This window comes from Euprymna scolopes, chromosome 26 (genome assembly GCF_053919585.1).
Source record: "Euprymna scolopes isolate OS-2025 chromosome 26, ASM5391958v1, whole genome shotgun sequence".
NCBI classification, from domain to species: domain Eukaryota; kingdom Metazoa; phylum Mollusca; class Cephalopoda; order Sepiida; family Sepiolidae; genus Euprymna; species Euprymna scolopes.
In genome coordinates this window covers 53,284,676-53,307,460 of record NC_136507.1, presented here as the reverse complement: position 1 = coordinate 53,307,460, position 22,785 = coordinate 53,284,676, and the positions used below count along the sequence as shown (strand labels likewise).

Here is a 22,785-nt window from a genome sequence, read left to right as displayed (position 1 = left end):
GTCAAGATGCATTACCTATTTGCACATATGAACCGGTTTCCTGAGAAGTTGGGTTCAATGAGTGACAATCAGGGGAAGAGATTCCATCAGGACCTGAAAGAGATGGAGATCAGGTACCAGGGTCGCTGGGATGCAGTCATGATGACTGACTACTGTTAGAATCTGAAGAAAGACCCCTGCTACTAAGCATTCCAGGAGTGTTTTTTTTTTTTACGTGGAGGTCATCACTTATCAAGGCCCTGAGGCCACTCAGGGATAATGGTTATTGCGTGTACAGTAATCAATGAGATAGTATTGTAGTAATCATTAGTATTGGAGATTTGATAGAGTGTCTTACTTAAGAGGGCGGTTTGTAAGGAATTTATTTATGTTGGACTTGAAGACATCCAAGTTATAGTCAGGTGGGAAACAGACAAACGGAGGAGAGTTCCACCGTCATGCACTTCTGAGAAAGAAGCTCTGCTCATGGAATCTACGTTTGGATTTAGGCATAGATAAAGAGTGGGGAAAATTATTAACAGTAGTTTCAGCCAGACGGGTGTTTCTCGTGAAAGATTGGCAAGGGGGGACGAGAGATTGGAGCTCAGACGAGCATTTGCCATGGAAATAACGATAAAACAAAGATAGGCTCACAACGTCTCTTCTGTGGGAGAGAGGCTGCAGGGAAGAGAAAAGGTCATCCCCCACTAAGCTACGAAGTCTATTTTGTACTCTGTCAAGGCAGGATAGGCTGTTTTTAGCAGCTCCTGCCCAGATGTAGCAGTAGTACTCCATCCTTGGACGTACTTGGCTTTTATACAGATAGAAAATTGCATCAGTAGTGAGATATCTTCTGGAGCGGTAGAAGGATCCCACCATTTTCTCAGCGTCCTTGGCAACAGACCTGATGTACGTGTTCCATTTCAGATCAGGAGTAAAGGTCAAACCCAAAAGCTTGTCAAAACATGGAGTCTCCCCAAGACGACAGCCAACCAATTTCAATTGATGCCACATGGGGATCAGAGCGTTGATGATGTAAAGATAGAAGCCTGGTTTTGGATGCATTAAAAGTAAGGGGCCACCTCTTTCCATACTGTACCACGCGCTCAAGATCAGAAGAGAGAGAATTAGAGAGAACATCATCATTTACGGCCTTTGATGTGTTGCCATAGATGGTCGTGTCATCAGCGTAGATGTCAACAAATGATTTAAGTATGTGTTTTGGGAGATCATTGATGTAGATCAGGAAGAGAGTTGGGCCCAGGGTGGACTCCTGAGGGACTCCAGCATTAATACTGTGGGCCTCTGATTTTTGCCCATCAACCACTACTCTTCTGAACTTATCGGAGAGAAATGATTTAATGATTGCGAAAACATTTCCAGTTATACCGTAGCTTGAAATCTTGTGAAGTAGGCCCTTGTGCCACACCTTATCGAAGGCCTTTGATATGTCAAGAGCAATTACCCTAGAGAGGAAGCCTTTGTCAAGAGATTCACTAATCCTATGAGATATAACGGTTAGCACATCTGCTGTAGATCTAGCAGAACGGAAACCATATTGCATATCACTAAGAAGGTTGTTTCTGCTGAGGTGGTTGCCTACTTCTTCATTTAATATGGATTCCAACAACTTACTCTGAATTCTTAAATATAGGGCATACTGATGAGGTTTTCCAGGGTGTTGGGAAGCACTTCTCTTTAAGGCAACGCTTAAACAGTTTTGTAAATATGGGGGCAAGTTCTGGTTGAAGCTTTTTCAGCACTATAATCGGAATGCCGTCAGGTCCAGTTGCTTTACTGGAATCAAGGTTCTTGATTAGCTTGGCGACCTCACGCACAGATATTTGTATGTTGCATAACATGTTGTCTGTTATAGGAGGAAATACGGGGAGTTGATGGCCTTCGTCGCATAGGGTAGAATTAGCTGCAAAGTTCTTGGCAAATGTTTTGGCCTTGTCTGATACTGACTAGATGATCTCAGGTCCATTGATGATGGTTGGGATAGAACGCACGTTTCTGTTTAGGATCCTGTTTCAAAAGTTCAAGTCCTGAAGTTTGAACAATGGTGAAGCAACTTGCAATTTACGTGTACTTACCTATCTCAATGGTCACCATTCAGTTTACAGTAATCAATGTTTCTAATAGGTAATTAATATATGTTGTTGGCAAAACATTTTTTTTTTAAACATATATTTAGGATATATATGTTGACAAAAGTTAGCTGATAATGCTGCAAAAATGTGATCATAAGATCTTTTTTTTTTTTTTTCCAAATCAACCAGCACAAAAACCTGATGGAGAGAAACAGATGGCATTTCCTTATTCAGCAGTGCAAAATATATCCTAAATCAGTTGTAGAAATCTAAACAGCATTCAAAAAATTTTTAAATTGTTGCTCAGTGATCAATCATCATCTCAAACAGATATTGAATGGCGAATTTTAGTCCTCATATAGTTTAGGATTTGCATTTTAACTATTTTGGAAGGATTGCCTCGCCACTTGGAGTCATAAGATGATTCTGGTTTTCCAACATCACACTTAATTACCTATGTTTAACAACAGGGTTGATCTAGACAAGGAGATATAGAACGTTTTGGCATCAACTATGTAATAATCAGTGATGAGAAACTCGAAAAAGACTTAATAAAGAAAATAAGAGTTATGTTTCCTTGAATAAATGGAAATTCAAACAATTTAATCTTTAAATGTTCCTGATAATCTAATATCATTAACTCTCTCTCACACACACACACACACACACACACACACACACACACACACATTACAAAAAATATATATTTATGTATATATGTGTTCGGTACCGCTGGTTTCAAATCCAATACAATAAAGAATAGGCTCTGCTCACTTACGCTGGACTCTCTTCAGCCTCTCTTTATGTCTGTCTCATCCAAAATGGTGTCCCGCACACTGCATAAAATTTTGCATTGTTTACAATTTTCGATGCTATTTTATTTGTTACTTGTTTTTATTTTTATTTCTTAAAAACCCCTTTATTTTATTTTATTTTTTTTCTGGTATCTTGCCGATATATGTACAGTTTAATAAATTATCTTTTTATTTACGTAATCGATAAATTTAGTCAGCTTAGTTCCCAACAGTCTATTAAATATAAACTATAAATAAATAATAAAAAATAAAACAAATGGGGTTAAAGAAATAAAAAAGAAAACATAAATAAAAAATAAAATAACATCAAGAATTGTAGACAGTACAGTATGCTACGCAGCATGCGGGTAACTGTTTTTGGTAAGACAGACATAAACAGAGGCTGAAGAAATCCAGAATAAATGACAAGAGACTCTTCCCTTTTGTGTTGGATTTGAAACTGACGGTACTAATGGGTTTTTTTTTCTAATTTTCTGTAACACATGTATAAATAGATATTATTTTGACTTTTCTCTATAATTGAGCATTTTGTTAGGGTTCTCTCCTACAAACCTAACACAGAGTAAGTATGTATAGTGAGTTATGAAAATGTACATGGCAATTAAGTAACATAAAATTTTCTGTTTCATCTTCATAAGGATTTATTAGGATAATAAATTAGCCTTACAGGCCTTATGAGGATGAAACCCGGAAAATTCATTGTAGCTTAATTGGCATATATATTTTCATTACTTACTACCTAGTCCTACTCACGTACTAAACACTGTTGAAGTAAATACTGAAAATCAATGCATATATATTGTGTGTGTGTGTATGTGTGTGTGTGTGTGTGTGTGTGTGTGTGTGTGTGTGTGTGTGTGTGTGTGTGTGTGTGAGTGTGAATCTGTAAAAGATATTATCCTCAACAAGGCAAACCTATCAAGATAGTAAAAGCTCTACCCGGTTAAGAGGAGTAATTCATAAATTAAATTTCAAAAATGAGGAATAAAAGTTACATGAAACTTTCTTAGTATCATCAAATCTATAAGGACAAAGATGGGAAGAGAGTAGGAAGGAACCTGTTTTTGCTATGGCATTATGCAAATATAAAAGTATATAGATAAAACTTACTTTAAAATATTTAGATTAGAAATGAAAAAATAGGGGATGAAATGTGAGGAATAATAAAGAAGATGAAAAAGAAAACATAAAAACAGTAGTAGGGGAAAGAGAAACAGGAAAAACATATAAGGAATAAAATAGAAAAATATATACAAAAATGAGGAAAGAAAAAAGATATTTTAAGTAGAGACAAGATGGAGAAAATGTCCAAACTTCATAGAGAGTTCAATTAGTCCTTTTGAAATGGTATTCTGGGTAAGACGACAGTTGTCCAAAATAAATTGTCTCGAAAGTGAAATTTAATGCAGGATTCCTGAATAAAATAATCCTCAAGAGAATTTCATATGTTGATAATTGATCAGAACCACTCGTATGTGAAGGCATATCCCCCCCCAAAAAAAAAAAATTATAAAGATGCGGCATATTTTTAAGAAAAATACACAGTACTAAAGAAGGAATTTTACATTGCAAAAGAATCCCATGTATCCTTTTGAGGAAATGGTTGTAGCTTTGTCTTGTCTTTAATGCTATTATTATATTCAAGCTCCACTGTGCCTGTTGAGCTTTACACATTTTGATAGGTCCACATTTAAAGAACCCTTCAATACTTCTTTAACCCTCTTCTAATATATATATAGAGAGAGAGGGAGAGAGAGAGAGAATAATAGACCAAAGGTCTAAGACAGCAAAGTTTCTGTTAATGTATGAATACTTTAAAAGTGCTGTGTTCGAAATACCGCAAATATCGGATAAACTCGATAAGTGTATTTACCTAAAGCTATATTAATACAAAAGATAAAAGATCAATTATTGTGAAACTAAAAATCAACTTCAAATTAAAATCCTTGAATGAAAGGTTCACCCGCCATACCCACTCCAATATGATAGATAAATTTGAGTGTCTTACACCCGCCCCTTTTGTGCTGATAAGGAGACAGTATCCAAAAATGTTTTATTTATCAATAATAAATAAATATCGTTTCCGCAACGATCGTACACTTATTTCGATTTTGTTTTTTTTTTCTCCTTTTGAAGCTGATTTATAATTTCACCATTGTTTATCTTTTATCCTATAATTCTTTCCTAAATATTATTATTAATAATTTTTAAATTTTATTTTCATTAAAGTCAATATTACCTATTTATTATTTATTAATCTGCTAGCGGTTTATTTTTTGTCTCTATATAAATAAAATGAACTCATTTTTTCCCGTGGGATTTTGACCTTAATAGGATTAAAAATCAAGATATTTCATGCAAATATAATATGCACAAACGGCAGAACAATATCTGAGGTGTGTTATAGGCTTATTATTTCTCAAATTCCTCGATAATCTTAGATTTCTATACTTTTTCTGCTGAGAAGTCACGGCCAAAATCGGTTAAGATCAATGGAAGTGGTAAAATATTTTCTCTCTAATAAATTCCTCCTCCCCCTGCCACCACTTAACACCGTTTGGGGATCGTTCACAAGGAACAGTTGAGAAGAGAACACCGGTTTGGCTTCGTAGTTCTTTCATGTGAAGTTATTTAAAATCACTAAACTAAGCTGCAGTGCTCTGTGGCGTAGTGGTTAGCGTGCTGGACAATTCACATTATATTTTCACGTTCGCGCCGACCTACCGTAGTCGTTTTTTTTTTTTTTTTTTTTTTCCTAAACAACTGGAATGGACTTTTCTTGGTGGCCGAACTGTTAACGTTGCAGATGCTTTTTTTTGTTTTTTTTTTCACACTTTATTTTTCTACTTTTACTCATGACTCCGGGTTTGATCCTTCCTACTTACCTACCATAACATTTTTTAAAACTCCCCCCCCCCCCGTCCCGATAAACAAACACTCGGGCAACGCCGGGTACCCCCGCTAGTTTACTAATAAAGTTTTTATGCAACAACAGCCATTTGAAAAGGAGAGCATTCCTCAAATATATATTATGGAACAATGTCACACACACAGTATATCACTGTTTAGAAGGCTGCCTTTTCAAGTAAGCCTTATTATTGATATAAAAATTAAAAAATTACAGTGTGTGTGTGTGTGTGTGTGTGTGTGTGGATAAATAGATAGATTTATATAATATCGCTTGTTTTTGTCTTCCTTCATCAACACCAACAACATTCTATTCCTTATATTGTGATAGTTTGCTAACACTTCTCTCAATACATAACTCACACAATGCTTCTAGAAAACTACATTTTATTATACAAGTGTGTGTGTGTCATTTTGTCCAAATTCAGAGTCTCTTAAGATAACATTTTCCCATCATTTTTGCTTTTATATTTCTAAAACTATTATTACACTGGAAATATTGTACTAATTTGTTGTTTCAAAGAATGGAGCCTTTGGAGGTCTTGCTTTTCCACCAGAAATCCAAACTTTGCCAATTCTTATACTTTTCGCATTAATTGTAATCAGCAATATCAGTGATTCCAGAATAAATTATACTGGCAGCATAAAAAAATTACTTGCTATTCTTAAGCAATATTATTCTTATTAAATATATGGAATATATGATGCTGATAGACAATAGTATCATTTTATCATCATCATCTTGTCATCATACTGTCTCGTACTATCCTCTATCACACCAGGTTGTTCTTCATAATGTAGGTTCTGTGTGGTCCTTCCACTGAACCGCATCCCTTTTGGCATTCATAAAAAGAACATTGCCAACAATTTCATCCAGAGACCAGAAAATATGGTTCTCCTCTCTTTGATCAGGGCTGTAATCAGAGCAGATAGTCCATAGGCTTGCTCTCTCATGGGATGCTGCTACAAGCATATGTTAAGAACCGCTCTTAGCATTCTAGAGTATACACCATCAGTTTTATTCTCCAATCTTTTTTTAAAAGTCCGGGTGCTATTTCCATATACAAGGTCCTGGATATGACCTTAAACTATATCCGATGATGAGGCCCCAGTTTGCGGCTTTGGGGAGTATGGAGTCACCCTTTAATTGCGATTGCTCCCAAGTCCACCGACCCGGAGTGGTAATACCTGTTAGGGTCCCAACTATGGGTTGAATAGAAATCGACTTTAAAAAAATGTATATATTCTATTAAAAAAAAAAAATTCAAAATCACTGGATTCAGCATTAAATAACCTGAAAAGGGTTGATATGCCATAAAACAAAAACAAGCAAACCACCCATATACAAGAACTGATGTAACAATGGATTCCAAAAAGTCATATTTCATCTTGGTAGGAAGATTTGATTTGAAAATTACTTTTATCTTGTTTAGTCCTTCCCAAGCTTTTTTACCTATTTAGTTCACTTTCTGTGCAATTTATTTTGTTTTGTTTTGTTATTTTAATGCCAAGATAGATAAATTCTTTAACGTTTTTGAAACGTCTCAGTTAGAGAAGAGATACTTCGATGTTGGTTCAGGAAAATGTGCTCTTCTGCATGTGTTAACAAAAAGCAAAAAATACAATTTGCCATTGTAGTAGAGCTTTTGCCTTTTTAGTTGTGCCAGAAAACGGAGGCGCCGTTTAGTGCACCATAAATGACGTCAGCAAGTAGAAATAAGACATAAAACGTGTCAAACTCGTGTGTAACATATAAAAAGAATGATTTGGGAAATGTGTGTGTGTGTGTGTGTGTGTGTGTGTGTGTGTGTGTGTGTGTGTGTGTGTGTGTGTGTGTGTGTGTGTGTGTGTTTTAAATTCAGATTCAAAGTTTTTGTTGTATAAAGTTAGCCCAAGTATATATATCAGTGATTGGAAGGGAGGGGGGCATCTTGATAAACATGTAGATTTGTTAACATTTTCATCAGGGTTTTCTTACAAAATTAATCAGGTGGGGAAAGGAGAGGCGAGAAAACTCCTACAATTAGATCCTAAAATCTGACCCTTGGTTTTGTGGGAAAGGAATAAAGAGATAAACAGAAGCTTGACTATTTGCAATACACTTTCTGTGGAACTAATTTAGAGAACTTCGCAATCCTTCTCCTCTCTTTCACTACCAAGACCCTTCAGTTTTTTTGTTTTTTGTTTTCTGGGGGTGAGATAGGGTTTTCTTCTTCGTCATTGTCCTCTCTCTCTCTCTCTCTCTCTCTCTCTCTCTCTCTCTCTCTCACTGAGTCACACACACACACACACACACACACACACACACATTGTAGGAGAGAGGCCTGTCCTTCTACCTAAAGGACTCTGTGTGTGTGTGTGTGTGTGTGTGTGTGTGTGTGTGTGTGTGTGTGTGTGTGTGTGTGTGTGTGTGTGTGTGTGTGTGTAAAACAAAAAAGGAGTGACGGTTTCCAAGGTTACGAATCGAGGAATGCCATAAAGCAGCCAGTTTGGGTTTTTGGGAATCGGTAAAGACTCGGTGAATTATGAAGAAAGGGTCAGTTACCTGATCTTCTCTTGTAAGAACATCTGGGATTGCTTACATGTACTACTGTTGGGCATCCATTCCACCCGACTCGTCAACGCCCAGACGGGGAGGGGGCGGAGGAGGAAGGATTGTGCCTATCCTTCTCTTCCTATCTTAAAATAAAATGATCTCTTCCTTCACACACGTTTTTGACTCGATCATGAACATTAACAAAAACTTCAACCAAACTCTTATTAAGCATGACACACTGTTCACAATGGTTGGGATTTCTTAAACTAAATATAAAGTTAAGTGTATATGCATTGGATAAGGCTATAAGCAATGCAGAAAACTGGAATGGTGAAATGGAATATGAACAAAAACAAATAATCCCAGACATTATTTGTAGTATTATTCTTCACAATTACTGTTTTATCTACTTTTTATTATTCATATATGTATAAATATTACATATTATATATATATATATATATATATGTGTGTGTGGCATCCGTCAGTCGAAACGACTATGGATCAGCGCCGTATTAAGATGTTGCCTGTTTGCATCCTTTTGTGTGACTGTAGAGACCAATTCTTGATTTGCATAGTCTGCCACAGCCTTGACATACGAAGGTTGTTATGCAATTTGCCGCTTCGTCCGGCTGTTCCGCCTGTACACTCGCTCTTCTCCTAGCTCTCTTTGCAGCATTTTCAACATGGAGCGTCCTCTCGCTGATGATAATCCCCTGGCGTATCATTTTCCTCCAGGCAGTTCTGTCAGCTGCAGAGGCTTCCCATGTATTCCTGTCCACCGAGAGAGCCTTCATATCACGCTTGCAGACATCCCTGTAGCGAAGATGGGGTCGCCCCCTCTTTCTTGAGCCTGAGGCAAGCTCGCCATATATATATATATATATATATATATATATATATATATATATATATATATATATATGTATATCCTCGCGCAAAAGAGCAGGACACAAAATGTTTTAAATAATAATAATATATATATATATATTATATAGTTATATATATTATATGTATATCCTTGCGCGAAAGAGCAGGACACAAAATGTTTTAAATAATAATAATAATAGAATAACAATAACAAAGACTTTCGCTGGCGAGTGCTACTACTGAGCGTAACCAGTTATACAATCCTTTTTAAATTTTCATCTCTATTTTTCTCGTTATCTACTGAATATTTTTTAAGAAACCTATATGAAATATGTTCCTTATTAAATTTTAAAGATTTTCTATTCTGAAAGAAGTTTAAAAAAATTTAATCTAAAAAAGTTATTTCAAAGTTTTTGTTTAAAACATTCAGATTTTCTCATTTAGACATGTATGACAAAGAGGGAGTTGCAAAAAAGAGTTGTGGTGTGAGAAGAAATACAAACTGAAAGAGAAAGAATATTCAGACCTGTAATAATACAAAGAGGGGGTTGCAAAAATGAGCTGTGGTGTGAGGAGAAATACAAACTGAAATAGAGAGTAGGAGAGTTTTTTATAAATACATGCAAAACCACATTCATTATTTTTAAATCCAAATTAATAAATTAAATAAAATATAATCTTAAAAAGATATCATACAAGTTAGAAAGCATTTCATCCAAGGCATGAAAATTGTTAAACAAAACGTTTTTACTATAAGCTTTAAAAAAAGGCACAAGATTGAATTTGAAATGTATTTATCTTCAAAGTGCACTTTTATACATTTTACACAGTAAGGTATTAAATTTTTATACCTTACTTTGTAAAATTTATAAAAGTGCACTTTGAAGATAAATAAATTTCAAATTGAATCTTGTGCCTTTTTTTAAAGCTTATAGTAAAAGCATTTTATTTAACAATTTTCATGCCTTGGATGAAATGCTTTCTAACTTGTATATTATATGTATACATTACATGTATACATATATATATATATATATATATATATATATATATATGTATATATATATTATATATATATGTATACATTACATGTATATATATATGTATATATATATTATATATATATGTATACATTACATGTATATATATATATGTATATATATATTATATATATATGTATACATTACATGTATATATATATATGTATATATATATTATATATATATGTATACATTACATGTATATATATATATGTATATATATATTATATATATATGTATACATTACATGTATATATATATATATGTGTGTATATATATATTATATATATGTGTATATATATATTATATATATGTATATATATTATATATATTATATATATGTATATACATATGTGTGTATATATATTATATATTATATGTATATATATATATATATGTGTGTGTGTATATATATTATATGTACATATATGTGTGTATATAATATATTATGTGTGTATATAATATATTTAACTATATTATATGTATATATATATTATATATTATATGTATATATATTAAATGTATATATATTATATATTATATGTATATATATAAAATGTATATATATTGTATACTAATGTATATATATTGTATACTAATATATATATTGTATACTATATGTATATATATTGTATATTATATGTGTATATATTGAATATTATATGTATATATACTGTATGTTATATGTATATACTTATATATTATATGAATATATTTATATATTACACATATATATGTGTATATATGTGTATATATGTATATATATTATATGTATATATATTATATGTATATATATATTATATATAGATATATATATTATATGTATATATATATATATTGTATATAGATATATATATTGTATATAGATATATATATTATATGTATATATATTATATGTATATATATATATATTATATATAGATATAAATATTATTTGTATATATATTATATGTGTATATATATATTATATATAGATATATATATATTACATGTATATATATTATATGTATATATATGTATATATATTATATATAGATATATATATATTATATGTATATATATTATATGTATATATATTATATGTATATATATTATATGTATATATATATGTATATATAATATATGTATATATATATTATATGTATATATATATATTATATGTATATATATATGTATATATATTATATGTATGTATATATATTATATGTATGCATATATATTATATGTATGTATATATATATTATATGTATGTATATATATTATATGTATGTATATATATATTATATGTATGTATATATATTATATGTATGTATATATATATTATATGTATGTATATATATTATATGTATATATATATATATTATATGTACATATATATATATTATATGTATATATATATATTATATGTATGTATACATATGTATATATAGTATATGTATATATAGTATATGTATATATAGTATATGTATATATATGTATATATATTATATGTATATATATATTATATGTATATATATATTATATGTATATATATATGTATATATATATATTATATGTATATATATATGTATATATATATATTATATGTATATATATGTATATATATTATATATATATGTATATTATGTGTATATACATAATATATGTATATATTTATTATATGTATATATATATATATCTTATATGTATATATATATCTTATATGTATATATATTATATGTATATATATATTATATGTATATATACTATATGTATATATATATATTATATGTATATATATATTATATGTATATATATATCTTATATGTATATATATATATATTATATGTATATATATATGTATATGTATATATATGTGTATGTATATATATGTATATGTATATATATATTATGTCTATATATCATATGTATATATATATTATGTGTATATATGTGTATATAATATGTATATATGTGTATATATATTATATGTATATATGTATATATATTTTGTATGTATATATGTGTGTAATGAATGGAACTTGCTACTAAATCAGTGTCCTTTAGTTTCAACAATATTATGTACCGTCAAATTGATGGGATATCTATGGGTAGCCCTCTTGGTCCTTCGTTAGCCAACATTTTCGTTGGATTTTTCGAAAACGAATTATTTTCCAAAATTACTAAGCCAGCATTCTACACACGCTACGTTGATGATACTTTTGCATGCTTTCCCTCACGGAGTGAAGCTGAACAGTTTCTTCGTCTTCTTTGCAACCTGCATCCTTCTTTACAATTTACTATGGAGGTTGAAGACTGTAGCTCTCTCCCATTCCTCGACGTTCGTGTTTCTAAAGTTGGTACTACGTTTGAGACCTCTGTTTATAGAAAACCTACATTTACAGGGCTCTATCTTAATTGGTTTTCTTTTGCCCCTCAGTCTAGAAAAATAAACCTCATCAGCGCTCTTACGCATCGTGCACTTATGATTTGTTCACCAACCCGTCTTGATACGGAACTTGAGGAAATCACAAATATTTTTCTTAATAATTGATATCCCATTAATATAATAAAATCTACTATTGAACGTAAAATTACTACATTTAATAGTGGTAAACATATTGGTCCATCACGTTGTCCCATTTATCTAAAATTACCATGGTTGGGTCCTGATGGCCTTCATATTGTTGAAAGGATTTCTTCTGCTACTCAACGTTGTTTTCCAGCTACTATGCTTAGAGTAGTTTACACAACTCGAACCTTTTTCTCTTCTTTTCGTAAAGATGTTCTGCCAACCATTCAAAAGAACTCTGTTGTTTATAAATTCGTTTGTCAGTGTGGAGCTGACTACGTTGGCAAAACATCCCAAAGATTAGAAATGAGAATATCCCAACATATCCCTCGGGATATTCGACTACGCCAGGTTTCGAGAATATCCGGGCACTCCCAAGCTCATGAGTCCGCCATTGGTAATCACCTGTTGAGTATAAATAGGTGTGCCGATCAATATTCCGATGGGTGGTTTTCTGTTCTATACAGTGCTAGGTCGAACTATCATCTCAATATTATTGAGGCGTTAGTTATTAACAACTCTCGACCTAGCCTGTGTAGACAAAAGATTCTGAAACACCAGTTGGAGATATTCATTGATTTAAAACCACCTGAACAGTGAGATTTTTTTTTTTTTTTTCCCCACTGTTCTTCCAACTGAAACCAAAATTCCCTTCTTCCCTCATTCGTTTTCTTAGTTTTTAATTTATCATTCTGACGTTTCCTCTTAGAGGGTCAGACGATAAGGCCTTAAGGTAATTTTAATAATTTCACCTGCCCATTTCTTGTTTTTTGGTATTTAAATTAAATTATGTTTCCTCTGAAATTTCTCCTTCCATTTTGCTGTACCAAAAATTTACGTATATATATGTATATATATATATATTACATGTATATATGTATATATATGTATATGTGTATTACATGTATATATATGTATATATATATTATATGTATATGTATATATGCATATATATATGTATATATGTGTATATGTGTATACATGTATATATGCGTATATATGTATATATACATGTATATATGTGTATATATGTATATATGTGTGTATATGTGTATATATGTATATATGCGTATATATGTATATATGCGTATATATGTATATATACATGTATATATGTGTATATATTTATATATGTATATACACGTGTATATATGCATATATATGTGTATATATGTTTGTATATGTGTATATATGTATGTATATGTGTATACATGTATATATGTATGTATATATATATATATATATATATATATATATATATATATATACGGCATAATCACGTTGACACACCGGTTCTCGTCAGATCACCGAAGTTAAGCAACGTTGAGCCTGGCTAATACCAGATGGGTGACCATTTGGGAATTCTAGGCGCTGTATGTGCTCTCCACTTATCTCGGCATTGTTTCCAGTCGTCTTGTACCTCAACTTGCCACTGGTATGCAACAATGTTGACTCAAGAGAGGCGTGGTTAGAGGTTGCGCAAGTCTTGCCACACAAATTTCACGCGCAGGCACCCTTACAGTGGGTATCCATAGTCTGTCAAGACTGATGGATGCCTTCATATATGTGTATATATGTATATATATATATGTGTATATACGTATATATGTATGTGTATATACGTATATATATATATATGTATATATGTATGTATATATATATATATATATGTATATATGTGTATAAAGGGCGAATGAACTCTTTTTCTGGGTCAACGGCCAACTAGCACCGTGTATATTTGTGTGTGTGTGTATATGTGTATTTGGGTGGAGAGGGCTCCCGTAAGCCGTGGTGAAGGCAACCTTTATAGGAGAAGCAAATCTCTGATTTAAAAAACCATAAAACCATTACCCGCATTAAGCTGGTCTGCAGTTTAATTTGTTGCTGGCTTTCTTGCTCTTGCTTGTTGCTGGATCTCAACATTTTGAACCGAGGGAGAGACTTAGCTGTCGTACAAAGCTAAGACTCTGTAACATCATATTTGTATAGATACTCCCTCTGGAATTTGGGCTCATGGATTTTAAATGTCTGAGGGAGTTTAGAACCAAAATTGACGGAGGAGTTTGGTAGAGTCTGCAAACATAAACTCTTGCAACTTTAACATCTTGGCAGACAAATTTTCGCCCAAAAACTGATTACAAAGCTTGCTGCATGTCTGAATACCTTTTATGTAAAATTTCAAATGTTTAGACCCAAAATTGACTGAATAGTTTACTAGAGACTGCAAAGGTCAAATCTTTTGAACTTTGACCCCTTGGCAGCGAAAATTTCGGCCAAAAAGCTTACCCTATGTCTGAATACACTTAATACAAAATTTTAAATGTCTAGACTAAAAACTGGCTGAATAATTTTGTAGAGACCGCAGGGGTCAATTTTTTTTTTTAATTTGACCCCTTAATACTTATTTTTTTGTGCTCAAAGCAAATTAAAAAGTTCGATCCATGTCCAAGTAACCTACATCTTAAATTTCAAGTGTTTAAACCCAAATAGATAGTTTTCAAAGGTCAAATCGTTGAACCTCTTGACACCCAAATTTCTGGTCAAAAACGGATTAAAAAGATTTTCCTAAATCTCAATACACCTTATGTCAAATCTCGAGTCTGTAAACTGAAAATTGACAGCGTAGTATGGACACATACACACACACACACACACACACACACACAGAGACAATTTCACTTTTACACACACACACAAACATATATATATATATATATATATATATATATATATATATATATATATATATATATATTATTGGTTCACAAGGAGCTTTCACACAGTTCATCAAAGATCTCATTGAAAACAGGCTGTGGTGTTCCCTGGAAACTGAATGACAAGTCTCCCCAGATTTCCACTACTCTCCACCTCTTTCGATAACATTTGCAAATAAATTTGCATTATTGCAACAGCTATTTGCCATTGATTTCATTGGTTTTCCACTGGAATTTGAGTGGCAATAAGCCTCCCCAAGATCCCAGTTCTCTTCGCACTTATACAGCAGAGGTTTGGTCAGTGCTCACTCCTCGGTCTTTCCTTCCTCCTTGACTCTACTTGGCTATTCGGTCTCACTCTTTTTTTAGGGGGGGGGTATGTGGAAATGAGGGGGTAAAGAATTTATAGGCATGCAGCTTCAATGTTCTTAGTTCCATGTAGCGCTTCATGTTTTTTCTCTGCAGCAGTTTGTCTGGCCCCGCGCTTGTTGTTCATGTGTGTTAGTTTCCACATTCAAGGGTTTTTCTTAATGTTTCAGCTGTTTTCATTATTGTCGTTCATTGCATTTTTCCAGTCATATCTCTGATTCCAATTTATGCCATTTTTTTTTTTCAAAGTTTTTCGGGATTTTTCCTAGTACTCCTATTATTATAGGTATCATTTTGATTTTCTTCATCTTCCATATCCCATGCAGCTAGCTCTGTGTATTTGCTCCGTTTCTCCTTTTCTTTGATATTCACCCTGTGGTCAGCTGGAACAGCAAAGTCTACGATTTGACAGGACTTTTCTTTCTTGTTAATTATTACGACATCCGGTCTTCTTGCTTGGATGGGTTTATCAGTTTGTATGTCCATGTCACATAGGATTTTGTGATTTTCGTTTTCAAGTACTGTTGCCGACTTATGTTTGAACCACTCGTCTGTGCGTTTGAGATACAGTTGTTTGCATAATTCCAGTGTACTGCCCTTCCCACTTGGTCGTGTCTGTTCTTGTATTCCTGTTGGGACAGTTTACTGCATTCACTTACTATATGCTTTATCGTTTCGTCTCTTTGTCCATAGAGTCTGCATTTATTGTTTTCTTGTGTTTTATTGATCTTTGCTTTGATGTGGTTGGTTCTTATAGAGTTATCTTGTGCTGCGGTTATTAGGAATTCAGTTTCTCGGCTTATGTGTCCTTTTCGCATCCATGTCCAAGTGTTTTTGTTATTTTCATCTTTTGTCATCCGTATGAATCTTTCACGTAGTTGTTTTTCTTTCCAATTTTTCTTTTCTCGTCTTATCCTTTATCTCTGTTTTCTGTTTTGTCGATTTTTTTCAGTGTCTCTCGCTGCCGTGATTATCCTTTCCGTGTTTTGCGTAATGTATTTTTCTAATTCTTTTTTGTGTCATGCACACAGTCTTCTATACAAACTAGTCCTCTCCCGCCTTCTTTTCTTTTCACGTAGAATCGGTCAACATCGTCCTTTGGGTGTAGTGCATTGTGCATGGTCATGAGTTTCCTGGTCTTCTGATCGAGCTGTCTCAGTTCTTCTTTGGTCCACCCTATGAACGGTCCAGAGTATCTTACTAGTAATACTGACTATGTATTTATATCTTTTATTAGGTTTCTGCTATATAATTTAGTTTCGAGAAGTTTTCTTGTTCTCATGAGGTATTCTTTTCCAATTCTCTAATTCATTTCTGTGGCTTTGATAGTGTCTGCTGCCAGAATTCCGAAGTATTTATAGGCGTCTTGTTCCCCTAGGGTCCTCATCTCCGTTTGGTTGGGTTGTTTCATGCCTTCTGTTGTCCCCAGTTTTCCCTTTCTGATAACTAGTAGTGCGCACTTTTCCATACCAAACTCCTTTCCGATATCCTGGCTGAAGATCCTGGTAATGTTTCTGTACAATTTTACCATCAGATTTGTAAAGCCTGGGAAATAAATTTGTGATATTAATTTAGTGACTTTTTTTTAAGTATGAATACGCAAATATAGGGTAGAGGAAATACGTGTGTAATGGGCGAGGAAGGTTGAAATAAGGAGACATGATGAGAGGGTTTGTATCTTTGATTTCTATAAAGGTTTAATGAGTTTTTCTTTCGTGTGTTTTAATTAGCTGTTTGATGTCCAGATTGGCACTTATTAACTTATTTTCATAACAAAGTCAAGAGGATTCGAATTTGGCGTCAAAGTTATATAAACATTCCTCTTCAACGAAATTATTTTAAAAACACTTCAATTACGCAAGTACCTTTCATTATTGATATAACATCAATCAACCCCCTCTCTCTCTCTCTCTCTCTCTCTCTCTCTCTCTCTCTCTCTCTCTCTCTCTCTTTATCTCTCTCTCTCTCTCTCTCTCTCTCTCTGCACCAATCACTCAAGTCTCTTTCAATACTAGTCATTTATCTGTAGCCTCTACATTGACTTATTTTTTTTCTTTTTCAATCTCTATATTCGCGTTCATAATATATATATATATATATATATATATATATATATATATATATATATATATATATATATATATATATATATATATAGGTTTATGGGGGAAATATGTTTATTTAATCATATTTCACCTTTTATTTATACTAGTCCTTTAATTTATGAAGCTCAATGTAACTACAGAGTATATATAAATAAATGACGAAAGTCTATATTCCCAAATTTCAATATGTTCACCATCTTATCTTTTATTTTTTTCGAGTTCATTGAAATGCACAATTCTTGACAGCACCTGTTTCGTAGTGCCGAATCATTCATGTAATTATTATGTAATTTTTTTTAAAATTTATTCCGCCCTTAATAAGAAAGAGAACTTATCAACTTTAAAAGAAAATAAACGAATATGGGCATGATTACAAAATCCGAAATTGGAAGAAAAGTCGCAATTATTTTTCAGTTTATTCTACTATGTTTGGATTTTCATTTTTTTATTAATAAAATAACAAGTCTTCTTTGAAGCCACCGAATGTCTCAGTAAAATAATAATTTTATTACTGCCGTCTGTAGTAAATAAAGTTGAGTCAAGATACTGCTTGTACCCCGACTCCCACAGGACAACGAAAAGAATATACATAGTCAAACAGACTGAAGCTTTGGCGATCATATAAGGAGCTGTGAGTCTTTAACAAACACCAGTTGTCAGAAGGGTCAGTAAACTTACAACGGAAACTGAGTAGAACTGAGTGACAAGCTAATTACTCAACTAACTGCTTGAATAGATGAAATACAACTGCTTATATTAAGCCCAAAATGTCATTGATTGGTCAGCAAAACGAATCAGGCTCACTTTGTTGTCTTGACTCTGTGTCTCCAACCACTTGCTTGGGATACCACAAGTAATGTGCACAAGTGGGCATACCTTTGACTGGTATAGACAGCTGTTATCACTGGAAAGCGGTGAGTGGTCCATTGTTGGTATTAGCTCCACTACACTGGCTGTTGATCAGTCAAACTTCAGTTTCAAATAGCCTTTTCAATCTAAACGTGAAGATTGTATGGACATATTACATAACGAGGGCTGTGTTTGGGTGGAAGGGTTTGAGTGACATTTTAAAGGTCAGAAGTGATCATGAAACCCTGTAACTTCTGGCCAAGAATTTCTGTCACTTTGACAGTCAGGATTTAAAGTAAAAAAGACTGTTACGGTTCATACAGTGAGTGGGTGTATCAAAATGAGCTATCCGTCTATCTATTTGTCTATTTTTTACTCTCTCTCTCTCTCTCTCTCTCTCTCTCTCTCTCTCTCTCTCTCTCTCTCTACGTACACAAGTGGCCTGTCGTTCTGATGTTTTATATGACTGTCTCTCTTTTTAAGTAAATCCTTTTTATAAATATTGTCATCCATTTGGCTTTGTCAGCAGACGAATAGAACCTGGGTTCACAATGACAATGACACGGATGTATACATCGTCAGTGAGTGCAAATATTACAAGCATATCTGAAGAATGGCTCTGATCTTATTTCATTTGAAGATAGCTCTGCTAAATGTTTCCCAACAAAAAATACAATACCAATTTTAAAAATCTTTTTAATTCCTCTTTTTTTTCAGGCCTGTTCACTCCAATCACAGCGACGCACTGTTACCCGCACTCCAAGCTTTTCTCAGAGTGTGGCTCGCCTCGCAAAAACCGTTACAGGAACACAAGCAGATGTAAGTGTAACAATTCCCTTCCGTTAACCATTGTCTTTTTGCATACTTTATTTTTCCCCCGTATTTGGTTCTGTTATGTTGTTAGTCTACCGGAAAACACCGGAAAGTATTAAAATGGTCGATTATTATGATGAAATTATAATAGCCGTTTATTATGATTTGTAAAAGCATATTTGTTAGATAGAAGAATATTATCAAAGCGAAATAAATATCTACAGATAAAATTATTTGTTTTAATAGAAAGGAATGTTAGTTTTCATAACTAGCACAAGCAAAAATGTTAAGTTGGTGAAAAAGAATGTTAGAACATAAACAAATATACATGACAAAAACCCGACAAGGATCTTTAGGCTACGTGTAGTGATGCCGTAATAAAAAAAATGATAGATTTTAAGATGTAGAGTTTTAGTTACAAGGGAGATCAGTTTCATACGCAACGTATTAGCAGACTGACAGAGTTTTTGGACAGGACGCCCGTGAAAGCTAGAAGGGGGCGTCTTAGCAAATATAGTCAAAGCGTGCCAACTCTGAAAATCAAAATATAATTCACGCTTGAACGTTTTCACTTTAATTTCAGGACGCATACAAGGAAGATTGGAAGGATGTGTTTTTGCTGGTGTTCCAACCGACAACGATGTCTGTCTCTTGGTTACACTCTGTCTATAAGTTGCTGAAACCTGTATACACACATCAGCACACAATAAAGAATACACTCGATGAATCGCATATCAGAACGTTTCACACTCATGTTAAAAGAGACTCATTATAGACAACACGCATATATACACACATGAATATATGTATATATATATATATATATATATATATATATATATATATATATACAAGACACGTATATATGCTCATTATAGACGCTCCTCCTCCTGCTATCCAGTATATAACAGTTCCATCTTGACTGATTCTTAATTTTTTTCTAGGAAGTTACCACTTATCCAGGCCCAAAAGCCACTCGAGGATAAGGGTTAATGAATGTAAGGTAGTAGTGTACTAATCGTTAATCGTGTAAATTGGGTAGAATTTGATTATTTAAGGAGACAGCTCAACAAGAACTTGTTCACATTGGATTTGGAGGTTACCATGTTGTATTCAACAGGAAAGCAGAGCTCCACAGGCGGGCAGTTCTGGGAAAGAAGCTTTGTTCATGTAATCTGCATTTAGTTTTAGACACAGATACAGAGGGGGAAATTTGTTGTTAGTGGTTGTAGCTAGTCGAGTGTTCTTTATGAAAGTTTGGCAAGAAGGGGGCCATAGATTGGTATTCAGTCGAGCACTTGGCATGAAAATAAAGATAGCGCAGTGAGGTTTGCAACATCTCTTCTGTGGGAAAGAGGTTGCAGGGAAAAGAAAGGAGCATCACCTACTAAGTTTCGGAGTCGGAACACAAGGTTGAATCAAGGTTGGATAGGGAGCATCGAGCAGCTTCTGCCCAGATGTAGCAAGAGTACTTTATTTAGGGCGTACTTGGCTCTTGAATATTTCATCGAAACGAGTATGAAAGAAAGAGTGAAGTATAGAGCTATGGTGATTTGATCTGAAAAAAGTAATGTTTAGCTCAAAACAGAACTTTTGGTTTGGGATATATTTTAATGTGTGTTTATATTTTTTATTGTTTATATTTTTTTTTATTTTGTTTGTATTTGTTTTTTTGTTGTTTTTTTTTTTTTGCTGTGACCCACCCAATTACTTTCTCAAAATATTTAGACTCAATATACAAGTACATATATATACCCACTCACCTACCTCATTTACACCTATATGCAAGCTGGTTTCACTCACACTAAATTGCTCAGCAATTTATTTACTTTTCCACTATTTGCAATCATTAAACCAAAACTAAACCATAAGACAAAACTAATTGATAAGAAAAAACAGGCAAAACTAACTGATAAGCAAAAGTAGACAAAACTAATTGATAAGAAAAAACAGACAAAACTAATTGATAAGAAAAAGCAGACAAAATTAATTGATAAGAAAAAGCAGACAAAATTAATTGATCAGAAAAAGCAGACAAGACTAATTGAAAAGAAAAAGCAGACAAAACTAATTCATAAGAAAAAGTAGACAAAACTAATTAATAAGAAAAAGCAGACAAAACTAATTGATAAGAAAAAGCAGACAAAACTAATTGATAAGAAAAAGTAGACAAAACTAATTGATAAGAAAAAGTAGACAAAACTAATTGATAAGAAAAAGCAGACAAAACTAATTGATAAGAAAAAGTAGATAAAACTAATTGATAAGAAAAAGCAGACAAAACTAATTGATAAGAAAAAGCAGACAAAACTAATTGATAAGAAAAAGCAGACAAAACTAATTGATAAGAAAAAGCAGACAAAACTAATTGATCAGAAAAAGAAGACAAAACTAATTGATAAGAAAAAGTAGACAAAACTAATTTATAAGAAAAAGAAGACAAAACTAATTGATAAGAAAAAACAGGCAAAACTAACTGATAAGAAAAAGAAGACAAAATTAATTGATAAGAAAAAGCAGACAAAACTAATTGATAAGAAAAAGCAGAGAAAACTAATTGATAAGAAAAAACAGACAAAACTAATTGATAAGAAAAAGCAGACACAACTAATTGATAAGAAAAAGCAGACAAAACTAATTGATAAGAAAAAGCAGACAAAACTAATTGATAAGAAAAAGCAGACAACACTAATTGATAAGAAAAAGCAGACAAAACTAATTGATAAGAAAAAGCAGACAAAACTAATTGATAAGAAAAAGCAGACAAAACTAATTGATAAGAAAAAGCAGACAAAACTAATTGATCAGAAAAAGAAGACAAAACTAATTGATAAGAAAAAGTAGACAAAACTAATTTATAAGAAAAAGAAGACAAAACTAATTGATAAGAAAAAACAGGCAAAACTAACTGATAAGAAAAAGAAGACAAAATTAATTGATAAGAAAAAGCAGACAAAACTAATTGATAAGAAAAAGCAGAGAAAACTAATTGATAAGAAAAAACAGACAAAACTAATTGATAAGAAAAAGCAGACAAAACTAATTGATAAGAAAAAGCAGACAAAACTAATTGATAAGAAAAAGCAGACAAAACTAATTGATAAGAAAAAGCAGACAAAACTAATTGATAAGAAAAAGCAGACA

General features: G+C 32.5%; 1 protein-coding gene and 1 pseudogene across 2 annotated transcripts in view; both read left to right on the top strand.

The window, feature by feature from the left end:
* Positions 1-22,785, top strand: part of LOC145248055 (tyrosine-protein phosphatase non-receptor type 13-like) — a 277,255-nt gene that overhangs the window by 120,679 nt on the left and 133,791 nt on the right. For both annotated transcript variants that reach the window (XR_013863319.1, XM_080109809.1), the window contains exon 6: positions 19,546-19,647. Coding sequence is in view for 1 of the 2 variants with exons in the window: in XM_080109809.1 (XP_079965935.1) it covers positions 19,546-19,647 (102 nt within the window). In the remaining variant the exon portion in view is untranslated. The remainder of the gene's footprint in view (positions 1-19,545; positions 19,648-22,785) is intronic.
* On the top strand, positions 14,055-14,171 carry LOC145248400 (5S ribosomal RNA; annotated as a pseudogene).